This window comes from Capricornis sumatraensis, chromosome 3 (genome assembly GCF_032405125.1).
Source record: "Capricornis sumatraensis isolate serow.1 chromosome 3, serow.2, whole genome shotgun sequence".
In the NCBI taxonomy this organism is placed as follows: Eukaryota; Metazoa; Chordata; class Mammalia; order Artiodactyla; family Bovidae; genus Capricornis; species Capricornis sumatraensis.
Genome location: NC_091071.1, coordinates 41220654 through 41240713, shown reverse-complemented (window position 1 = coordinate 41240713; position 20060 = coordinate 41220654). Strand labels below are relative to the sequence as shown.

General features: G+C 63.5%; 3 protein-coding genes across 3 annotated transcripts; 1 reads left to right on the top strand and 2 right to left on the bottom strand.

The window, feature by feature from the left end:
* Nucleotides 1–996: 996 nt before the first annotated feature.
* Nucleotides 997–2111, bottom strand: UQCC4 (ubiquinol-cytochrome c reductase complex assembly factor 4). Its single transcript, XM_068969045.1, has 2 exons — nucleotides 2070–2111; nucleotides 997–1993 (listed from the first exon to the last, which is right to left on the bottom strand). The coding sequence occupies exons 1-2, from the start codon at nucleotides 2087–2089 to the stop codon at nucleotides 1618–1620; spliced, it is 396 nt and encodes a 131-aa protein (XP_068825146.1). The 5' UTR covers nucleotides 2090–2111; the 3' UTR covers nucleotides 997–1617.
* A 7751-nt stretch (nucleotides 2112–9862) lies between these two features.
* Nucleotides 9863–10663, top strand: PERCC1 (proline and glutamate rich with coiled coil 1). Its single transcript, XM_068967219.1, has one exon. The coding sequence runs from the start codon at nucleotides 9863–9865 to the stop codon at nucleotides 10661–10663; it is 801 nt and encodes a 266-aa protein (XP_068823320.1).
* A 624-nt stretch (nucleotides 10664–11287) lies between these two features.
* CCDC154 (coiled-coil domain containing 154) lies at nucleotides 11288–19734 on the bottom strand. Its single transcript, XM_068968427.1, has 18 exons — nucleotides 19585–19734; nucleotides 18550–18662; nucleotides 18237–18467; nucleotides 17952–18150; nucleotides 17776–17807; nucleotides 17382–17477; nucleotides 16822–16945; nucleotides 15251–15352; nucleotides 15048–15176; nucleotides 14698–14819; nucleotides 14280–14406; nucleotides 14058–14201; nucleotides 13097–13210; nucleotides 12949–13025; nucleotides 12462–12579; nucleotides 11976–12062; nucleotides 11525–11712; nucleotides 11288–11417 (listed from the first exon to the last, which is right to left on the bottom strand). Exons 1-18 carry the CDS (start codon nucleotides 19732–19734, stop codon nucleotides 11288–11290), a joined length of 2283 nt encoding a protein of 760 aa, XP_068824528.1.
* Nucleotides 19735–20060: the final 326 nt, after the last annotated feature.

Sequence of the window (20060 nt, the reverse complement as noted above, 5' to 3'; positions counted from 1 at the left end):
AGAGCCACACTGGGCTTTAAAAAGGGCTCAAGATAAAGAAATCTGGGCATCTTTAAAACGATGCCTCCTTTTCCTCCTCACTCAAGAGGCACCTTCCTTGAAGAGAATTGGGATAGGCTGTAAAGACTGTCATTTTTTGGACTTTTGAAGAATGTTCTTAAAAGGCTGGGATAGTACCCAGACACATACAAAAAATAGCACAGCTGCTTAGATCATCGACCTCAGTAACTTTTCCTGGGATTAAAAAAAATTTTTTTCTCTATCTTCTGCCAAAAAGCATTCAAAGCAGTTATCTCTAGGTGGTAGGACTACTAGTGTTTCCAATTCTCTTCTTTCTGCTTACCACAGTGTCTAACTTTTCCAAATATAGCTTATTGCTTTGATCATATGAAAGTTAATTTTAATGAAAACAAAATATTTTCTCGTTAGTTCTTTCTTGCAGGAGCTAGTGAGAGTAAAGCCAGGATTCAGGTCTGAATGACTTGCTCGAACAAAATGGTTCACAGCCAAAAAGGTCACAATCACTCCAGGCCAGAGAAAGGAAATCTTAATTCTCTGCTACTAGTGGAACTGAGGATGTAGCCTGAGCTATGATTAGGCCAATCTTTTCAAATCTTGGTCTCTTCATCTTTAAAAAAATGAATATACTTGACTCAGTAGCCCCTCCCTAACAAGCATAATTTACCAAGGTGGGCCAGCCACTTAGAGCACTTCTGCAGAGGTCTTGCAAGCAACCGGTACACTGCCATAGTCAGTGGTCTTCAATCCCAGTGAGAGAAATTTCCAGTTAACTTTGGCACCAAAAAAGTCAAGATAAAATGTTCTACTAAAATGGTAAGTAAATAAAATCATCCTTTTACGCATCGTGTATTTAATCCAGAATTAAGCACGTTTCCTACTAAGCAGTACTTTGAGAAACATAATCATTTACATACCCAAAATACTGTAAGTTGTCAATAAAAATATTTACCAATTTTACTCTACTCAGAAAGTTATTGCCTTGCTAAAAATAAAAATGTACAGAGAGCTGAGAATGCTCATTATTTCTGGTATTGTTTGATCATATTCCACCAGTTACATTTAGGTTTCTTTCCTCAGCTCCTATTCTGGGAGGCAGGAAAAAAGGAATTGAAATGACTAGAAGGCTCCCTTTCTTAAAATGAAGTGGCTTAACTTCACATTACCAACTTAAAATTTTATTGTTAAACTAACATTAATTTATACACATCACAGTACACTGTAAGATAAAATGTTTAACTCTTCTGCCAGTCACTCTGTCTCAGAAAGTAGATCACACTGGACTACAGGTGTCACTACGTTGCTTTGTAAACATGATAATGTACGAAGACACCACAAATCCAACAGCACATGCTGCGACCTAAACCTTTCCGTGGACCTGAGAAAGCTTTCCGACGTATTCGATGGGAAACGAGCATCAGACAAGGAGCCGGTTCCGATCTGCTGACATCCTGTGTCGCCTTCAAGGGGTCAGCTTGGCCAGGTGGGTCATCCAAGTCCCTCAGTCTCAGGACGCGCGTAATAACGGGGACAGAAAACGGTCAAGCACGACGCCAAAGCCTAAGGGCGGAGGTCTGTTGCTTCGCTCCTGGCACCCCATTAAGTCCTCGCCCCGTGGGCCACCGGAGCTCCAGGCTCTTCAGAAGTGTCGCTAGGCTGCGGTACCTCTTCCAGCAACATCCGTCTCAACCACCGGTCCGCGCTGGTCTCCTTCCTAAAGAAGCACCAAATGACCAGACCCATGAGGGATAGGCTTAAGGGCAGCACCACCCACCAGGATCGCTGCTGCCCGGTTCCCAGGGACTGCTTCACTGTCCAGCGGAGCGGCGCGGCTCTGCTGGAGGAAAACCGAAGGGGCAGGTGAGGATCATCCTCTTCGTCGCCCTCGGCCGCGAGCTGGGCTCGAGCCCGGCCGCTGGGCGGCGGAGGCGGGTTTCGGGAAGCCCAGCGCACGAGTCTCAGCGCCAGGAGCGCCCTGGAAGAGAGAAAGCAGTGAGCGCGCGCGCCCGCCCCTTCCGCCCGAAGTCCCGCCGAGACCCCGTGCAGCTCACCCGGCCGCCGGCGCGGACATAACGCGGCTCCTCGCGACCCCGGCTCCGCGCTCGGCGCCGCCGCGCGCCGCAATCTCGTCACTTCCGTCGCACGAAGCCGGAAGTTCGGTGCTGTTCCGGGCCTCCGCGCACGACTACAGAACGTGGGTCCCCGCTCGCGCAGCGGAAATGACTCACGTCCTCCTGCAACCTCTTCCGTAGCAGGCCCGCCCCCGGTCGGCCTCTCGGGCATGCCGGGAAATGTAGTTCACGGCCGGCCCGAGGCGGCGCTAGCCTTCCTCAAACTGGGCTTGCGCCCCAGGGCTGAAGCCTGTCTGCGGGGACGGGGCTTTAGCATGGTGCTCCGAAGAGCTCGCCTCAGCGCGGGTCCCCCGATGACGGCCCACACTACGCACCCCTCCCGCCGTGACAGCGCAGCCCCGGACGCCTCTTCCCCCCGCCTCGTGCCGCTGTCTTGCTCTCTTCGTGGGACTTCAGTCAGTCCCGTGTCGACTAGTGTACCCGGCCCCGGGGCCGCGGGCCCGCACCCAGCCCTCGCGCTCTGCGGGCTCTGAGCTGCGCAGCCGTCGCCGCATATACACCATCCGCCCTGCTTGGCAGGCGCACTGCTCAGCCGCAGGACCGTGGGCCTCACCCACGGCACCAGGGCACGCCCGTGGCCCTCTCCACGGAGCCGACGGGCACTCGGGCACGTTTCCCTCTTCAGGCCAGCGGGACCACCTGCGGAGCGCTATTGTTGTGGATGGAGGCTACAGCGTGCTCCTCGGGGACCTTCCGGTCCACCTGCAGGAGTCAGGCGGGAGAGGCAGCCCTGAGCTGTCCGGACTCCCTGTCTACCCTGTTCCCCAGTCAGCTCTATAGGGAAGCTACTGGAGCCTTCTGCCTTCAAGGCAAACTGGCGCTGGGTCAGCTGAGCCGTCCTGTCTGGAGACCACATAGGAGGACCCAGGCATCACCACAGACTCTGTGACGATGTGGGAATGTGCTGGGGTGGGGGTGAGGGGGCACTTGGTGACAAAATCAGATTACAAGGCCACCTTGTGAGCTGTGACATTTGAAAAACAAAAAGCACATTAGAGGGGGCTTTTTTTTTTTTTTTGGTCAGTTTTCCCTTAACTCCTTTCAGGGTGTGTTGAAGGTCAGCCACTATGGTGGCTAGTGACCTCATTTTTGCAGAACTGGGTGGCGAGACAATCTTTGGTTGGCAGCTGTAATTTGCTGCCTCCCTGGTTCAGCGCCTTTGCCTCAAGCATATTCTGCACCTGCTTTCTGGTGGGAGAAGCACCAGCCTCGGGGATCCTGCCACACCCCAGGAGTGCTGGAGACACTTGAGCAAGCGTGGCGGACTGGAGCGCTTCCTAACTCAGCAGCACCTGGGAAGTCTCCCCACCTGGGGAAGCCCAACCCTGAACCCCTGGTGGCGGCTCAGCTCCAAACCCAGGGCTGTGTTCAGAGCTGCTGTGTCAACAGAGGTGCCTCTGTGTGCTCACGTCCTCCTCACTGGGCTCCGCCCTACCTGTTCCACCCCAGAACCCCACCCAGAGTCACTGCTGAGCCAGTTCAGAGGAAGGAGGATGGACCACAATCATTCTGGTGTGCAGCCTGTAGGGCTTCCTGGGAGAAGTGAAGACAGCCTGAGCAGGTAGCCTCAGGAGGACCCTGAGGCTAGGGACTGAGCTGCTACCTACACTGATGCAGCCACCTGGTTGGTCTGCTTTCCAGCATCTGGGCACAAGCTGCCCTGGACCAGCAGAGGGGGCTCAGAGCTGGGGAGGCCAAGGGCAGGGGCTGGGGGCGGGGTGCTGGGACCGTGTCCCCCACCCCCACCCCCCCCCCCCCCCGTGCAAGGCAGACTCTAAAGGGTCATTAAAACTGTTTTGATGACTGCCTTGGATGCGTGACAGAAACTAGACACCTGGACAGGCACCTCTTGAGCCTCTGCTTCCTCGGCTGTAAAATGGGCATCTCCTGTCCTTCACGGCTGCTTCCAGGACTGGAGCTCTGCCTGAGGGGCCCTCAGCAGCCCCCGGGGCAGCTGTTAATGTTAACGGGACAGCGTTGAAATGTCCTTCCATCCTGAAGCAATGGATGTTCCCTTATGGCCGCTAGGCTCCTAGGGTGCTCTTTCAGAGTCCTGGAGGAGCAGTGCAGGCCACAACAAAGATTTAGCAAATCCACATGTCCTCTGTGCCCAAGTCCTGCTGGCCGGGTCTCCATTCTAGGTGAAGGCATGATGCACAGGACACGGGGTCCTGTGGAGTCAGCAGTCCCTGATCTCTGGGAGCTGGTCTGGGGCTCAGAGCTGGGCTCTCCCGTGGGACAGAAACAACTTCAGAGAACATCTGTGTTGGACCAGGGCACTCCATGACCACAGTGGCTCAAGACAATCACGTCTGAACACAGACAAGACATGGACGTGGCCCAAACCTCAAAAAAATACCAAATACCTGCTTCCTGGCTAAGGGGAGGGACTCTGGTCATTCACTAGCCATGGCTGTCCTCCTTCTGGACAAGATGTATTAAGACGCTATACTAGGGATGCCCCTGGTGGTTCCGTGGTTAAGAATCTGCCTTCCAGTGCAGGGGATGTGGGTTCAAACCCTGGCTGGGAACTAAGCTCACACATGTTGGGAGGCAACTACTGAGCCCATGCACTCTAGAGCCTGTGCTCCGCAACAAGAGAAGCCACTGCAAGGAGAAGCCCGAGCACCACGATGAAGAGTTGTCCTCTCTCTCAACAACAAGAGGAAGCCCGCGAGCAGTGAGGAGCCTGTGTACCACAACAGAGACCCAGCACGGCTAAAAAGAAATACAGCTTTTAAGTGATGCTACACTGGACTGAACAATGTTCTTCCAAATTCTGTCCCCCTGGAGCCCACCACATGATCCCTATTTGGAAAGGTCTTTGTGGATGTAATTAGTTGTGTCATATTGGATGGGGTTTCCCAGGTGGCACTAGTGGTAAAGAACCCGCCTGCCCGTGCAGGAGGTGTAAGAGATGCGGGTTCAATTCCTGGGTCAGGAAGATCCCCTGAAGGGAATGGCTACCCACTCCAGTATTCTTGTCTGGAGAATCCCACGGGCAGAGGAGCCTGGCGGGCTACAGTCCATGGGATCGCAAAGAGTCGGACACGACTGAAGAGACTTAGCACCCACGTATGCATATCATATTGGATAGGGTGGGCCCTAAATGGCGTCCTTAGGAGAAAAGACTCAGAGACACATGGGGAGAAGGCCATGCCAAGAGGCGGGCGGAGACTGGAGTGATGGAGCCAAGAGCTGAGGAGCTGGGAGGATCCTGGCTGCACCAGAAGCTTAAAGAAAGGCCTGGAAGAGTTTCTTTCTCAGAGTCTTCATGGTTTCAGATATCTGGCCTCTGAAACTGTGAGAAAGGAACTGTGTTGTTTTAGCTCCCCCCGCCCCGCCTTGTTGGTGATCCTTTGTTACAGCAGCCCCTAGAGATTCACAGCCCCCAGAGCACAGCCCCCCCACACACACACCGCTGAACCCAGAGCCCTTTGTTAAGGCCCACCTCCCGAGACACCTGCACTGCAGGCCATGAGCTCTCCCTGCTGAAATCCACTTGTTCAGTGACACGTGTGTCCCCTCTGGCCTCTGGCTGGAGAGTGACAGCAGCCCCAAATGCTGGGGTTTGCTTGACTCTCCGATGTGGGGGAACCCCGATGGGAAAAGCCACAACCAGATGCTCCTGGGGCCACCCCCAGAGTGTCTCCAGGACCCTCCCCTTCCTGACCCCAGCAATCTTGGCAAGGCGCTGGGTGACAGGTTCCCCACACTGTCAGCGATGCCCCTGCCCGCCCTCCCCCCCCCACCCCCCGGGGCATAAACCAACACCTCAGCCTTCATTATCTCAAAGCACACACAGAGCAATCTCACACGGGCCTAATGCTCCTCTAATGGGAGGGAGGCTGCCGCCCAGTGTGCCTGATGGCGGGAGTAATTTACTGTAGCGCCACTTGAGAGCTGACATATTGGACCTATTGATTTTCCCTGGGAAGATCAATACAGGGTGCGTGGGGACAGGCAGGGCCATCACCTTTGGAAAAGCAGAACCTGTCTCCTGGGGGCCGAGGCCTGAGAGCAGAGGTGGGGGTGGGTGGGCACAGAGTTGTGAAGTCCCCACACTGCGCATGAGGGGGGCTGGCCGGAAGCAGGCGCCGGAGGGCCTGGCAGCCTGAGGGCCTTAGCCCCCGGCCCACTCAGGGGCCCCAAGGGTTAGGGGGCTTGGAGGCCACTCCATTCCTTGGCTTGAGGCCCTGCCCTCATTCAAAGCCAGCAGGGACCCTCTGTTCTGTTGACCCGTGTCTGCCCACCCGGCGCTTGGCCCCTCTGAAGGCCCCTCCGCCTTCCCTCTGAATCATGGCCCGTGGGGTAACCCAGGACTGCCTCCCATCTCGGGGTCCTCTGGTCAGTCAGCCCCGCTGGGTCCCTCTGCCAGGTGAGGCGATGGCAGTTCCCAGGGCGAGGGAGTGGGCATCCTCGCCAGGCCATCCCCACTGCTGCAGCGCCTTCACTGCCCCCTCAGCGCCCGCAGACCCCCTCCTTCATGAAGCCCCCCTCTGGCCACACTGCAGGACCTTCTCCAGGGCAGGGCTGCACCTCACCTTCCTCAGCCCGGCGCCCCCCAGCCAGGGACCCAGCACAGGCGAGGGCTGGAGACTGACCCACAGGCCCTCCTGGGGCCTCCACCCAGATTGCACTGCCCTCGCCACCCTGTGGGGCTGACCCAGAGCCTAGCTGGACTCCAGCCTCTCCCCAGGCCTGGGCCCTGGCTGTTCCCGACAGGGAACTGCAGCTGGGGTCCGGGCAAATGCTGGGGTCCAGGCCTGGGTCGGTCACGGAGGGCACTCCTGGGGGCTGTGTCTGGGGAGAGAGGGACCCTGGGGTCCCAGCCACCCTGGGCAGCCACTGGACCCTGAGCCCCAGCTTCCCTTGGCTGCTGCGAAGGCCCCTGTGGGGCAGGTCACCAGCCTGGCCTGGGGCGGATCGCGTCCCTAGGGTAGAACTTTGCATTTCCTGTCATTTCCCCGAAGCCAGGTGAACCCAGTCCTGAAGGCAGGCATTGGGCCCTCCAGGTGGCAGAGAAGTGACTGGCAGCTTTCAGCGGGGCAAGTCCCCCCACAGTCCCCGCTAGGACCCCAGTGGGATGGGAGAGGAGCAGCCCCCTTGCAGAGGGCGGTGGAGCCTGGAGCTGAAGGGCCCTGGAAGGGGGTGTGCAGGTGAGGCCTGCAGCCGGAGGGAGATCTCAGGCCGTGAGTGACCCTGGGGCCCGGGGGCCAGGCACACGCCAGGCTGGGAGGGGCTCCTATCCTGTGCTGAGAACCTGTCCCCCAAGCACTGGGGCTGCTGTCTGGGAGGAAAGCACCCAGCTGCACCCACACGTGGTGGGTGACGAGATAGAACAGTGTCCCCCAAACCGTGTCCACATGGACCTCAGAAGGGAACCTCACGTGGAAGGAGGGTCAGTGGGGCGAGGTCAGAGGGACTGGAGTGGCCCTCAGTCCCAGGACAGGTGTTCTACAAAGAGCAGAGAAACTCGGACAGGGACACAACACGGGGTGGGATGGGGCAGCCCTGCGATGAGCAGAGGCTGGGAGTCTGGGATCAGGAGGGAGCGGGGCGGGTGGGCTCCCGGCTAGAGCCTTGGGTAGGACCTTTCACTTCGGGCTTCTGGCCTCCAGGGCTGTGAGAGGCTCCCCCAGCTCTGCTCAGCCCCCCAGTTTGCTGGGAACTGGCTGGGCGAGGGCAGCAGCACATGGAGGGGGCAGGGAGGCTGGCCTGGGAAGCTGCTGGGGTCAGGGCCTGGCTCCTGGGCGGGGGTTGGTGGGGTCCAGGCCTTCTGGGGTCCTGCTCGCGGTGGCGACTGTAACCGCCTGGGAGATGCGGTGAGGACACCCCTGGGCGGGACCCCCAGGGCTGGAGGGGCTACCACGTCCCTCGGAGGAGGACCCAGATGCCAGAGAAGCAGGTGCCAAGGGCGAGGCCCTGGGGTGGCAGGGGTTCCTTGGGGTTTGCCGCACATGCACTCGCAGCTCTGGGGCGGTGGGAGGTGGTGGGAGCGGCCTGGCTGGTGGTCTCTGGCCCTCCTGCACATCCAGGACTGCTGCTGGCCCAGAGCCCGCACACCCAGGACGCTGTGGAGGCAGGATGTCCTCTAGAGAAGGCTACTCCAGAAGTCAAAATAGCATGAAATTTAATTTTCCGCCTATTTGACAAGGCTGGGTCTGGGCCCCAATCAGCGGCTGAGATAAGGGTCCTCGGCCGGGTGTGAGCCAGCTGGGCGAGTGGCAAACACTCCACCGTCCCCAGGCAGGCTGAGGCTCCCCCAGCGGGGCCCTGGTTGCCGGGCGCTAAAGCAAACGGGCTCTATTTGCCCAGTCTGCGATGACAATGCAGTCATCAAATATTTGCTGGCCTGGCCGGCCACGGAGCTTGGCTATAAATGCTGAGCCCAGGTGGAGGTGGGCCTGCCCAGCTGGAGCTGCAGGCCGTGGCAGGTAGGAGCCAGGCTGGGTGGCGGGTGGGCGTGGGCAGCAGAAGGTTGTGGGCTCCTCTGCCCAGGTGGTCTCTGCAGACCACCCACCCACGGGGAGGGGTCACCAGCAGGGTGGGGAGGGCTGGGTCATTGAGGACAAAACCAGGCCAGGGGGAGACAGAACACCCGAGGCTCGGCTCCCCACCAGCGGCCATCCGTGCCCCAACGCTGAGGCCACGGGACACCCAGGCAGGGAAGAGAGACCCCAGAACTGTGAGCAGAGGGCAGGGGCAGGGGGCGGGGGAGGGGAGCTCCCCTGACTCCGACTCTCCTCCCCTCCCCCACACACAGCGTGGTTTCCTGAAGCTGGGACCCCCTCCCTCTCTGAACCCCCTTCCCTTTCTTCCTGCCCCCTGCCAGGGTGCCCCAGGAGGCTTCTTGGCCAAAGGTTGGCCTGCCTGCCTCCCTGAAGCAGAGGAGCTTGGCCTGTCCTGGGGTGGGGGCCTCCCGCATTCAGAATCAGCTCCCCGCATCCCCCACCCCGCCCGCAGCCCCCCTTGGTCCCTGTCAGTGACTTGCCCAGTCCTGCCTGCACCACCTCCCCACACCTAGCCTCAGGCAAGAAACATGCCAGGTGACCCCCCCCACAGAGAGCACAGGGAATCCTGGGGCGGTGGGGGTAGAGAAATGGCTCTGCCCTCCCCCAAAGGCCCCCCCCAGAGTCACCCTCAGGGCCCCTGAAGCCCCCAGACTTCCAGGGACAGAACAGCTGGGTCAAGGTGGCCAGGCCTGGCCTCCCGGGCTCAGCACTGGCACCTCAGGGACGGGGGGGACCCTGCCAACCAGACACTCATGGGGGGCACCAAAGGGATCTCCCGCCCCCGCCCCACCAGCCAGCCTGTGTGTCAGGGGCTGCAGCGACCCTGCGCTGCGACAGCGCTCTGCTCTCCAGACCCCACAGCCGCCCGCAGCCCGCCCGGCCGGCTCCCTGCCCCCGGCCCGCTCCCGTCTCCGAGGCGCTGCTTCAGTGGCACTGTCGCCAGGCCCCCAGCCCACAGGGCAGGATGAACCCGCCCCTCGGGGTGACCATGGCCAGCACGCCCCCTCCCGCCGCGCCCACCCGCCCGCGGACCACCACCTCGTCTCTCCCCAGACATCAGCCGTCCCTGAGCTCGGCGCCTGCCCCAAGCCTGCAGTGGCCGTTCCCCTAGCAGGGCTGGGGGCCCCGACCACTATCCTGTCCCCTCTCTGCCTCCCTCCACAGCCGGAACCCGCTGCCCCGACACTCCACGAGGAGATGGCTGCGGGGGTCATCCGGCCGCTCTGTGGCTTCCGGCTGCCCCTGCCGGCCCTCCGGCCCTTCCTGCCGCCCGCCCTGGAGCCCCCAGACACTTCAGAGGAGGAGGAGGAGGAGGGGGAGGAGGAGAAGCTGGAGGCCGAGGGGCCAGAGGGGCACAGCCCAAAGCCCCACAGCCCAGGCTGGGCCCCCGAAGTGCCCCCCCTGGACCCCAGCAGCCCAGAGACGCCGCTGCAGCTGCTGCGATTCTCGGAGCTCATCAGCGGCGACATCCAGCGGTACTTCGGCCGCAAGGACCGGGGGCAGGACCCCAATGCCTGTGACATCTACGCTGACGGCCGCCCAGCCAGCAGCTTGGCCAGGGAGCTCTCCTGTGCTGACCTGGTGCGCCCAGCCTGCAGCGCCCCCCTGGAAGACCATGAGGCCACTGAGCCGGGGGGCTGCTCCCCGGGGTGCCCCGAGGGGCAGGTGCACGGGGCAGGCCTTGGCAGGGATGGGCCGCCACTGCTGGGGCCCCTAGCCGAGCTGTTTGACTACGGGCTGCGGCAGTGCTTGGGGCCCCGGGCGGTGGGTGGGCGGCGACTCAGGCTGGAGCGCAAGTATGGCCACATCACCCCAATGACCCAGAGGAAGCTGCCCCCGTCCTTCTGGAGGGAGCCGGCGCCCAGCCCCCTGGGCCTGCTGCACCCCGGCACACCCGACTTCAGTGACCTGCTGGCCAGCTGGTCAGCAGAGGCCGGGTCCGAGCTGCTAGGCATGGGGACCCCGGGCCTGGAGGCGGTGCAGCTGGCCGAGGCCTAGTGATCACTCGAGGGTCAGTGGGGGTGAGCCAAGGGCTCCAGGCATCTGGACTCACCTTCCTGCCGAACTGGAAGGAGCCAGGGGACCCCCAGCCACGGTGGCCACCAGGACTTGGACCAGCTCAGGTGGGGGCTCCCCAGGCCAGGGCAGGGTTGGGCTGGAGCTGCCCAGGGGCTCTTCCCACAGAAGGGAGGGCAGGGCAGGAGCTGCAGCCCCTCGGAGGTGGGGGCTCAAGTCCACATGGTGTGGGTGAGTCCCATGTCCCCCAGGCCAGCCCCCGAGTTTCCAGCCAGTGGTGTAGGGCCACCCTCTGCACTGCCCGCTCGGCTGGCCCCAGGGTGGCCCCTCCTTGCAGTGTCCGCAGCAGGCCAGGGCCAGCTACTGGGCCAAGGGCTCTCTGGTGGGGCAGGAAGAGGGCACCATCTTGGTGTGGAGCGAAGGCCGGGGGTGCACAGTGCTGTGGGCAGGAGGCCCTGTGGAGCTGTGGGACCTGGGCTTGGTGGCTCTGGCTGGAACGGGTTCTGGGAGGCTCAGAAAGACCCTCTTGGTCTTTTCTCTGCCTGGGGCCTCCTGCCTGGCCCCGGGAGGGAACTCTGGACTCTCACAGGAATGGGGCGGGCACATTTATTTCTGGGGAACAGGCAGGGATGAGAGTCGGCAGGCAGGCTTCTGGCCAAGGGGCTTCTCCAAGGCCACGCTCCTGGGAGTCTGCCGGGCTGCCAGGTTCATGAGAGCCGTCTTCCACTGTAGCCACCTGCCCAAGACACTGCTCACACCCGGGGCCCACCTCCATCCCCTGCCCTGCGGCCTCCCCCGAACCCGGACCTGCAGGCGCTCTGGAAGGCGGCTCCCGCTGCCCACCTCACAGCCTGATACACGCCCCAGTGATTCACAGGGACCACGTCGTTGGGGGCCACGTCCTTGACGAAGAGCTGCTGCCGCCCCAGGGACATGGGGCCCCTCCTGCTGCTCAGCGTCGGGGCCCAGGGGCCCTCCTCACTCCACAGGCGCAGCACGCTCTCCTGCAGGGTGGCCATTGCCTCCGTGCGCTGTGGACGAGGGAGTCGGACCAGACGGGGCCTGCCAGTGGGGATTATCTCCCTCTGGACAAACCCGGGCCTTATCTGCTGGGAAACGCAGCTTGGGCCAGACACGCAGACAGACAGACAGCTGCACAGAGAGGAGAGTAAGGGGTGGCCGGGCTGGGGGTGGCAAGGGCAGTGGGGCATCAGGCCCCGCACAGAGGAAGGCACAGGCAGCTCACTTGCAGGCCTGGGGGGCAGGAGCGGCCAGCACGGGGGCCGCCTCTTACCAGCTTGGTTTCTGTATTAAACTTGAGATTCTGGATGGTCTTGTTGTCCTGGATGCTGGTTTCCAATTTCATCATTTGGTTCTGAAACTAAACATGGCCCCCTATTTGTGGCCACGGACACAGAAAGCCTGCAGCCCCGGGGGGCAGCCCCACCCCAGCCATTCGGGGCAGGAGGCTCTCCCACGAGAGGGTCCAGGACCCTGGGTGGAAACTGGGAGCATCACTCTGCCCAGTGACAAGGCGGGACTCAGCAGTTCTTAGGGCCGCTTTCTCCCCTGTGACCGTGGACGTGCCCCAGCATCCGGGGGCCCATGTGGGAGCCCCCACTGGTACTCTCAGAGGCCAAGGTGTGCAGAGCCAGCAGCAGGACGGCTGGTTCCATGAGCCTTGCCCCACCCGCCAGGCGGTGTCCTGGATCAGAGCCTCCCTGGTTGGGGGAAGTCTGCGTGGCCCCTGCCCCCGCCAAGTGTGCCAGGCCCTGGGTACCGTGGCCAGCTTGCCCTGGATCTCGGCGATCTTGCGCCCGGGGTTGCCCTCTCTGAGCAGCTGCACGGAGGACAGCAGGGCAGCCAGCTCCTGCCTCACGGCCTCGACCGCCAGCTCTCTGTGGGCACAGAGGCGGGGCTGCCGGGCTCTGGGAGGGCCCGCAGGGGCATGCAGGGCGGCGGAGGGAGGAGGCCCTGGGTAGGGCAGGGGTGCTAAGCCTTGCTGGCCCTCTGGTGGGCACCAGGGGGTCCCCAGGAGGTGACAGCCCCCAGCAGGACCCAAGCCCAAAGCTTGGGGCCCCAGCCCCACCTGGGCCAGGTGGGGCTGGGGAGGGCTCAGGGCAGCCACAGGGGCGGGGGCTTGGGGAAGACGCCCACCATCAGGAGGCCTGGGAGGCCGCAGGTGGTGCTAAGATGACTGCCCTGCTTGGGGGTGGGGGCAGCCCCGCCCCGAAGGCCCTGCTGACCCTGTTGGAGCTGCGCCTCACCTGGCTGTGGCCTCGGCAGAGATCTTGCAGTCCGAGTCGCTCTTGTGAAGCACGCACTTGTCGGTGACAGCCTCTATCTGAAACGTGGAGTGGACGGGCAGCTATGGGCAGGCACAGCGGGAGGGGAGACCGCCCAGCCCGCACCCACCTGCTGGGGCAGCTGGTCCACTTGCTCCTGCACCTCCCGCAGGTGCGCCTCCGCCTCCTCTCGACACCGCGTCAGGCCTTCCCGCCACCGCTGCTCTGCGACCGCCCACTCATTCTGTGTCTGGGTGGGGCACCAGTGAGGGCAGGAGCCCAGCGGGAGGGGGAGGGGGGACGGGAGGACAGACGGACACGTGGGTAGACCCAACACGGTCACCCGCACACAGCAGAGCTCCTAGAGGGCATGGGGCACCCGCCTCAGGTCTGAGCAGGTCCACGCTAACTGGACACAGCCTGGCGTGGCAGACAGCGGGCCCGGCTCCCTGCCCCAAGTGGCCCACAAGCCTGTGCAGACAGGGACTGAAAACAGGCGCCTGCCCCACCGCCAAAGGGTGATCACGTGTGCACACGTGTGTTCACAGCAGGACTGAGGGCATCAAAACGGCAGCAGCTCAGTGCCCATCAGCGGACAGATGCATAAGCTGTGGTCCGTCCATGGTGAGATGTCACAGCCGAGAAAAGGAGACACGTGCTGATGCACAGCACGGATGGACCCCAGACACGCGACGCTCAGTGAGAGACACTCACAGAGGCCACAGGGTGTTCGGTCCCACTTATGTGAAACATCTAGAGCGGGCAGATCCACAGACAGGAAGCAGATCAGTGCTTGCCTGGGGCTGGGAGTGTCTGCGGACACACGGGGTTTCCTTCAGAGGGGAAGGAAAGGTTCTAGAAGTGACCATGGTAGTGCTTATACAGCTCAGAACGCACAAAGAACCACGGAATTCACACTCTGAAAAGGTGGACTGGTGTGTGCCCTGAACCTCAATAAAGCTGTCAGAAAAAGAAGACAAAGAACCCCTAAGAGGAGGCTGCTGTGCTGGCCACTCTGTGGAGCCCATGCACTCTGGTCCCAGGGCCGTGAGGCCAGTTGCCGGGGAGGCGGGGCCCCTCCTGTCTGGGACACTCGCCTCCTGCAGCCGGATGCTCAGCGTCTGCTCCTGCAGGTCCAGCCGCCACCTCAGGGCCAGGAAGTGGTCACTCAGGTCCTTCACCTGCCTGACCAGCTCAGCCACGGACACCTCCAAGGCCTGGCTCTTCTCTCGGAGCTGCGGGGAGCGGGGCTGAGTGTGCCGCCTGCCTGGAAGGGGGGCCCTGCGAGCCCGCCCCCCGCCTGGCGGCCTCACCAGCTCCAAGGCACCATGCGTCTCCTGCTGGGCCAGCTCGCTGGCCAGCTGCATGGCCTCCAGGTTCTCCTGCAGGTAGGTGGCCAGCTCCCCAGCCCGGCTGTCCTCCAACTGCCCCTTGGCGTCCCTGGGGGTGGGTGCCACAGAAAGACTGACTCTCAGCCAAGGCCGGCCCCCACCTCGGGCACTGGACCAGGGCCACTGGCATCAGAGCCTTCCAGGAGGCCCCAGGGACGAGATGATGGGTGTCATCCCAGGGGCCACTAGACTGGGCTGTGTCCACTGCTACCACTCAGAGCACCCTGCGAAGGACAGGCCAGGGTGTTGAGGGGAGCCCCACTACAAGGCCGCCCCTCTGCCCTGGGGCACCGTGCTAGGAGGTCACCCGCCCTGCCTGAGGGCCTGCTCGGCCACCCACCAGGCCTTCTGCTCGGCCAGCAGGACGCGGTTGAGTGACACCTGGTTCTGCTGCACAAACTCGGTCAGCTGGACCACGGCCTTGTCCAGGCCCCGGCACTGCTCCAGGAGGTGGCACTCTTCCTGCTGCCAGGCGGAGGGGGCCTGGCACGCTGCCCGCCTGGCGCTGCCCCTACAGGGCCCGCATGTGCCATGCCACCCACCTAGTCTCCCCATCACCCACCTGCCATTGCTCGTCCCCCCTACCTGGGCCTGCGCCTCCCTGCTGCCTGGCAATGTCCCCACCCTCCTTGCCTAGCACCGCCCCCCAACCTGGTACCGCCCCTCCCCCTGGCACCGCCCCTCCCCCACCTGACACTGCCCCTGCAGGGCCCGCACACGCTCCATGTCCAGCTCCTGCAGCTGCCGCCACCTGCCCTCCAGCTCCTCCCGCAGGGCGCTCTCCGCCCGCAGCCGCGCGCTCTCTGAGGCCTTCATCCTCTGCAGCGGCCAGTGGCCATGAGCCTGGGGCATGGGGGGCGCAGCCACTCCCCCCTCCCCCAGTAGGGGCACACCTTCTCCAGGGCCAGGAAGCTCTTCTGCAGGAAGCCGCACAGCCTGGCCTCCCTCTTGAGGAAGCGGAGGCTCATCTCCTCCCCCAGCTTGGTCATCTGGGCCTGTGGGTGGGGTCCATCACGGTGGCCATGGCCGTGGGCATCCCCCACGCCCGCCCCCTCGTCCATAGTGCCATGCTGTGCTCTGCCCAGCCTTTTCTGTCGGAGGCAGCTCTGGTCCCCCACCTGCAGGGCCGGGCCCGTCACGCCCTCCAGAGGTCGGCAGGTGGGCAGGCGGGGCCCTGGTCCCCAAGGGCAATGAAGAGGCCCAGGACACACGTGGTCCCCACAGTGACCCCCAGATCCTTGGGCCAAGGGACACAGCAGACCAGCCACCGATCCCATCCCTGCCAGGAGCTTGGTGTCCGTTTGACCATGGGCACACACACGCAAACACATGTACACACACACATTCACTCGCACTCTGCCTGCCCTCGCCCCAGGGCCCAGGGAGGAGGCCCTTCCCCTTTCTCCCTCCATTGTTCCCTTCCTGCCTCACCAGGGGTCTGGGTGCAGCCCCGCCCAGCACCGCCCCCGCCACACGCCGACAGGCACAAGGCACTCTCTCCTTTTAAGGCCGGGAGGGCCGCCCCCAGTCCAGGGCAGGTGTGCCCTGAGCCCGCACGGGCCTCCCCACCCCATGCAGGCTGACCCAGAGCCGGGCTTGGCTGCTTCTGTAAAGAACCAAGAGGCAGACATTTGGGTCGATGGGCCCAGGGTCTCTGTCACAACCCTCCAGCTTTGCGGCTCCTGCGCCAAAGCAGCCGTGGGCAACAGTAGACAGATGACCACAGGCTGAGGAGCCTACTCAGTGCCCTGGGGCGCACTAGGGGGGTGGCGGGCCAGCCGGGCGTGGGGAACCCTGAGCCCCGATGCTGCCCGGAGCACCTGCCTCTCGACAGGGCCAGCACACCGCCTTCCCACAGGGCCGAGGAGGGGCAGCAGGCAGCGGGGCAGCTGAGCTATGCGGGCAGTAGCTGGGAACACGGCATGAGGCCTGGTCTCTATCTGCAGAGCTACAGAGTCTGGGCAGAGGCGCACGGCCCCAGCCCCACCTTCTAGGCCACACACGCTGGCCCAGCAGTGGGCCCACCAGGATATGCATGTCCATGTGTGGGGGTGGAGGGTGGGGAAGGGCCTCAGGGTATGAGCTTCTGTTTCCTGATCCAGGGGCTGGTCCCTCAGGACGGGGAGGCGCTCGTGATGGACTTTCTGTGGGGGAGGACGTGCTCCGTCTTGTGGCTGTGGCAGTCGGCGCCGGCCACAGGCGGCCACAGGGCACTGTGGTCTGGCTCATCTGACCAAGGAGCCGACATGCAGAGACCCCCATGGCTAGTGGCCACCACGGTGCACAGCGTGGGTCTTGGGGGTTGGCCCAGGTCCAAACACATGGACAGAACCAAAAAGAGCAGGGGAAAGGAAGAGCCCGCCAACGGAGGAAACGCTGGCTGGGAGGGATCCGGCGTGGACCAGACCACTGGCAGCTCGTCGGCCGCTCAGATGCCTGTGCCTGGCCCGGGCCTCCCGGGTACCTGCATCCTGGCCACCTCGTGGTCCACCTTCTGGCCCACCTCCTCCTGGCTCTTCTGCAGGGCCCCACAGGCCACCTCACGGTCCTGCTCCTCCTGCTTCAGCTTCCCGGTCAGCTCGGACAGCCTGGGGGCAATGGCTGCAGGTGACGGCAGCCCAGCTGGCCAAATGGCCTTGGGGGGCCCCAGGGATGCAGTGGGGGCCTGGACGCCAAGTCCTTCTCAGGCCTGAGCCTGTATCCGGGGGGCGGAGACTGATCCATGGGCTGGCAGAGCAAGGGGTCTGACCTCACCGGGGTAAACGCCAGAAGCCCAGTGCATGTCCCCCCCGCACCCCCACCCCGGGATGGTGAGAGCTGGGCTCCCTGTGAGCGTGATGACGGGGGAGGGGCAGGGTGCGGACGCTGGGCTCAAGTGTCTTTTCCCCCCAGAGTGTCCACAGGGGTTCTGAGGCCTCTGGTCAACCAGCAGCTTGGCACCCAGGGCGGGGGGATGCCTGCCCTGCCATGGGATGCCCCCAAGACCACTCGGCAGGTCCAGAGACTGCCACCATAGGGGCCCACCTGAGGCTGGCCTCCTGCTCAGCACCCTTCCGCTCAGAGTCCTGGAGCGCCTGCTTCCTCCGGATCTGGGTTAGAGCCTCCCGGACTTCCACCAGCCTGGCACAGAAGAGGCATCTCTGCCTGGGGCCCGCCTGCCCCCTCCCGGCGGCCAGGAGCAGGCTGGGCAGCCTTCAGGGTGGGGGCTTGGCCAAGCCTCAGCCCCCTTCCTGGGCTCCCGGGCTCCAGCAACCAGGCCTTCTGGAGAGGAGCTGAGAACAGATTTGCTAACCTGAGCAAGACGCCACGTAGGAGGGAACCAAATCCCGGGGCTGGGGCCCACGCTGGCCGGGCAGCAGCGGCTGCTTTCCCAAAGGCCCTCTCCCTCCCCCAGGTCTGCTCTGTGAGTGGGGGGTACCTCTTGTCCAGAGCCTGCATCTGGTTCTGCTGCTGTGGGCCAGGGAGCTGCGAGGCGGAGACACAGGCTGAGTGCAGCCGGGGCCTCGGAGCTGGACCCCGGGGGTTGTCGGGGTGCTGGGCCTGGGCTGAGTGGGGCTCAGGTTCCAGGGAGGCACTGCCCCCAGGCCTCGGGACACTCCCTACCTGGATGTCCTCCTTCTCGGGGGCTGGAGCCGCCTGCCGCGCCTCCAGCTGCAGCCTCTTCAGCTGTGTGTCCTGCAGCTGCAGGCAGGCCCGCACCTGCAGCAGCTCCCGCAGCAGGCTCAGCGTGGCATGCTCGCAGCGGGCCCTGTGTCCCCGCAGGGACGCCACCTCGGCCTGCAGGTCGGCTACCCTGTGGGGCAAGGAGCAGGCCATCGGCTATATATGTGGGGCGGCGGTACTGACCGCAAGGCTCCCTTGCCTGCCCTAGGGGCTCACCACTGCTCTAGCTGCTTCCAGCGCTTCGGGGTGCCCTGCTCCAGGTTGGAGGCGTTGGACGGCAGGCGGCTGCACGCATCATTCTCCAAGACCTCCTCCAGACTCAGGGGCTCGGGGCTGGCCAGCTCTTCCTCCAGGAGCCCCAGGTCCTCCAGGGCGATGGTGCTCAGCTGGGAGGGCGGCGAGGCCTCAGATGAGGGGTTGCTGTCTGTCCGCTCTACAAGAAGGTGCCTTGGAGTTCGCCTTTGGGGCTGATGCGGGAGCTGCTCCCAGATGGACCCCAGACCCTGCCACGGGCACCTGCTGCGCTCACCGTGGCTCATCCCCCTGGGCATACAGCGAAGCCCAGGGAGGGCTTGGCTCCCACTGTCCACACAGGAAGCTCAGGCTCAGAGAGGTCCAGGCCCCGCCTGAGGACACGCAGTGCTGGACAACAGAAGCGGGACAGTGCCTGCCAGCCCCAAAGGTGGCCGGGGCTGTGAGGGGAGCCGGGGCTCCCACGGACACAGAAGCTCTCGCCCAGACAGGCCCCCTAGCTCCAGCCGCCACTCACAGCTTCACTTGCAGCACCGCTTGTGGTCGGCTCACGTCATGCGGTGGCCCAGAGCCGGACCCAGGGGTGGGAGTGAGGGGTGGGGGCGGAGGGGGAACGGTGGGGAGTCAGAGCCGGAAGCTCCGGGGTCGAGGAAGCACATGGGGCGCCAAGAGGCCGCCCCTGCCCTCACATCCCTCCTTCCGGGACAAAACCAAGGTTGGAGGGCAGTGGGGCTCTGCTGGAACCTTCTCCCCAGCAGAACCTCCTGAGTTCACGGCCCAACTGCCAGTGGAACCCGAGCCCTTAGCTTCCCCGTCCCAGCGAGGCCGCCCCAACTGCCCACTCTCAGATGGACCCGAGGGATGCCCCTCCACCCATTGGGGGAGTGGCTGCCGGCCACTGGGTCAGCCAGGGAGCCGCTAGCCCGGTAGGAGGGCTGGCCTGGAAGCGATCACCCGCCCTCTGGTCAGGGAGCCTGAAGGCCAGAACCACACCCGGTGGGAGGGGCAGCCATGCCAAGGGCATAGGGCCACAGGGGCGACGGGGCGAGGCTGGGGCAGGGCCACCTGGAGGGTGCGGCCGCAGGGCAGGTGCAGCCCCACAAGGAAGGGCAGGCCGAGCGGACCTGCAGTCCACTCTAAGGAGGTAACTAACATGCCGCCCAACCCCTCTCGATGTCAACACTTTGTGCCCGTGCTCTCCTCATGCCTCAGCCTGGAACCAGGTGCTGGGGGTGTCGCATCTGGCTTTAGGCCCGTGTGGACACTCGGGCCCCTCACCCCACCCAGGTGGTCCCCCTCCCAGTTGCCAGACCTGCCCACGAGGGCTGTCAGGGGGCTTCTCTCTGACAAGGTGTGCCTGTGTCAAAGGCAACCACTCCCCAGCGAGCCCGACGCCCTGCGGCCGCATCACACACTCTGGAGGCCGGCAGGTGAGGGACAGGGTGGCACTGAGGGGCCGCATTCTGACCAAGCGGCCGCGGCCTGGGGGCCTCCGAGTGTGGGGACCGGGGCTGTGGTCAGGAGCCAGATGGAGGGAAGACTGCCTTCTCCAAGGGCTCTATGGTGGTCCCAGGAGCAACGTGGACGAGGATGTGGTGGCTGGGGTCCACCCTCCCTGGGGCATGGGGTGTCCCCAGGCACTTGCCCATCCAGGGGTCTCTGAGTCCCTCACCTGCATCCCCCACTCAGGGGCATCCCCACTGGGGTATCCCCTCCTCCACCCCTGTGAGCCCGTGAATCCTGGGTGCTGGATCAGGGCCCACACTGGGTGGAAACAAGGAGCTGACA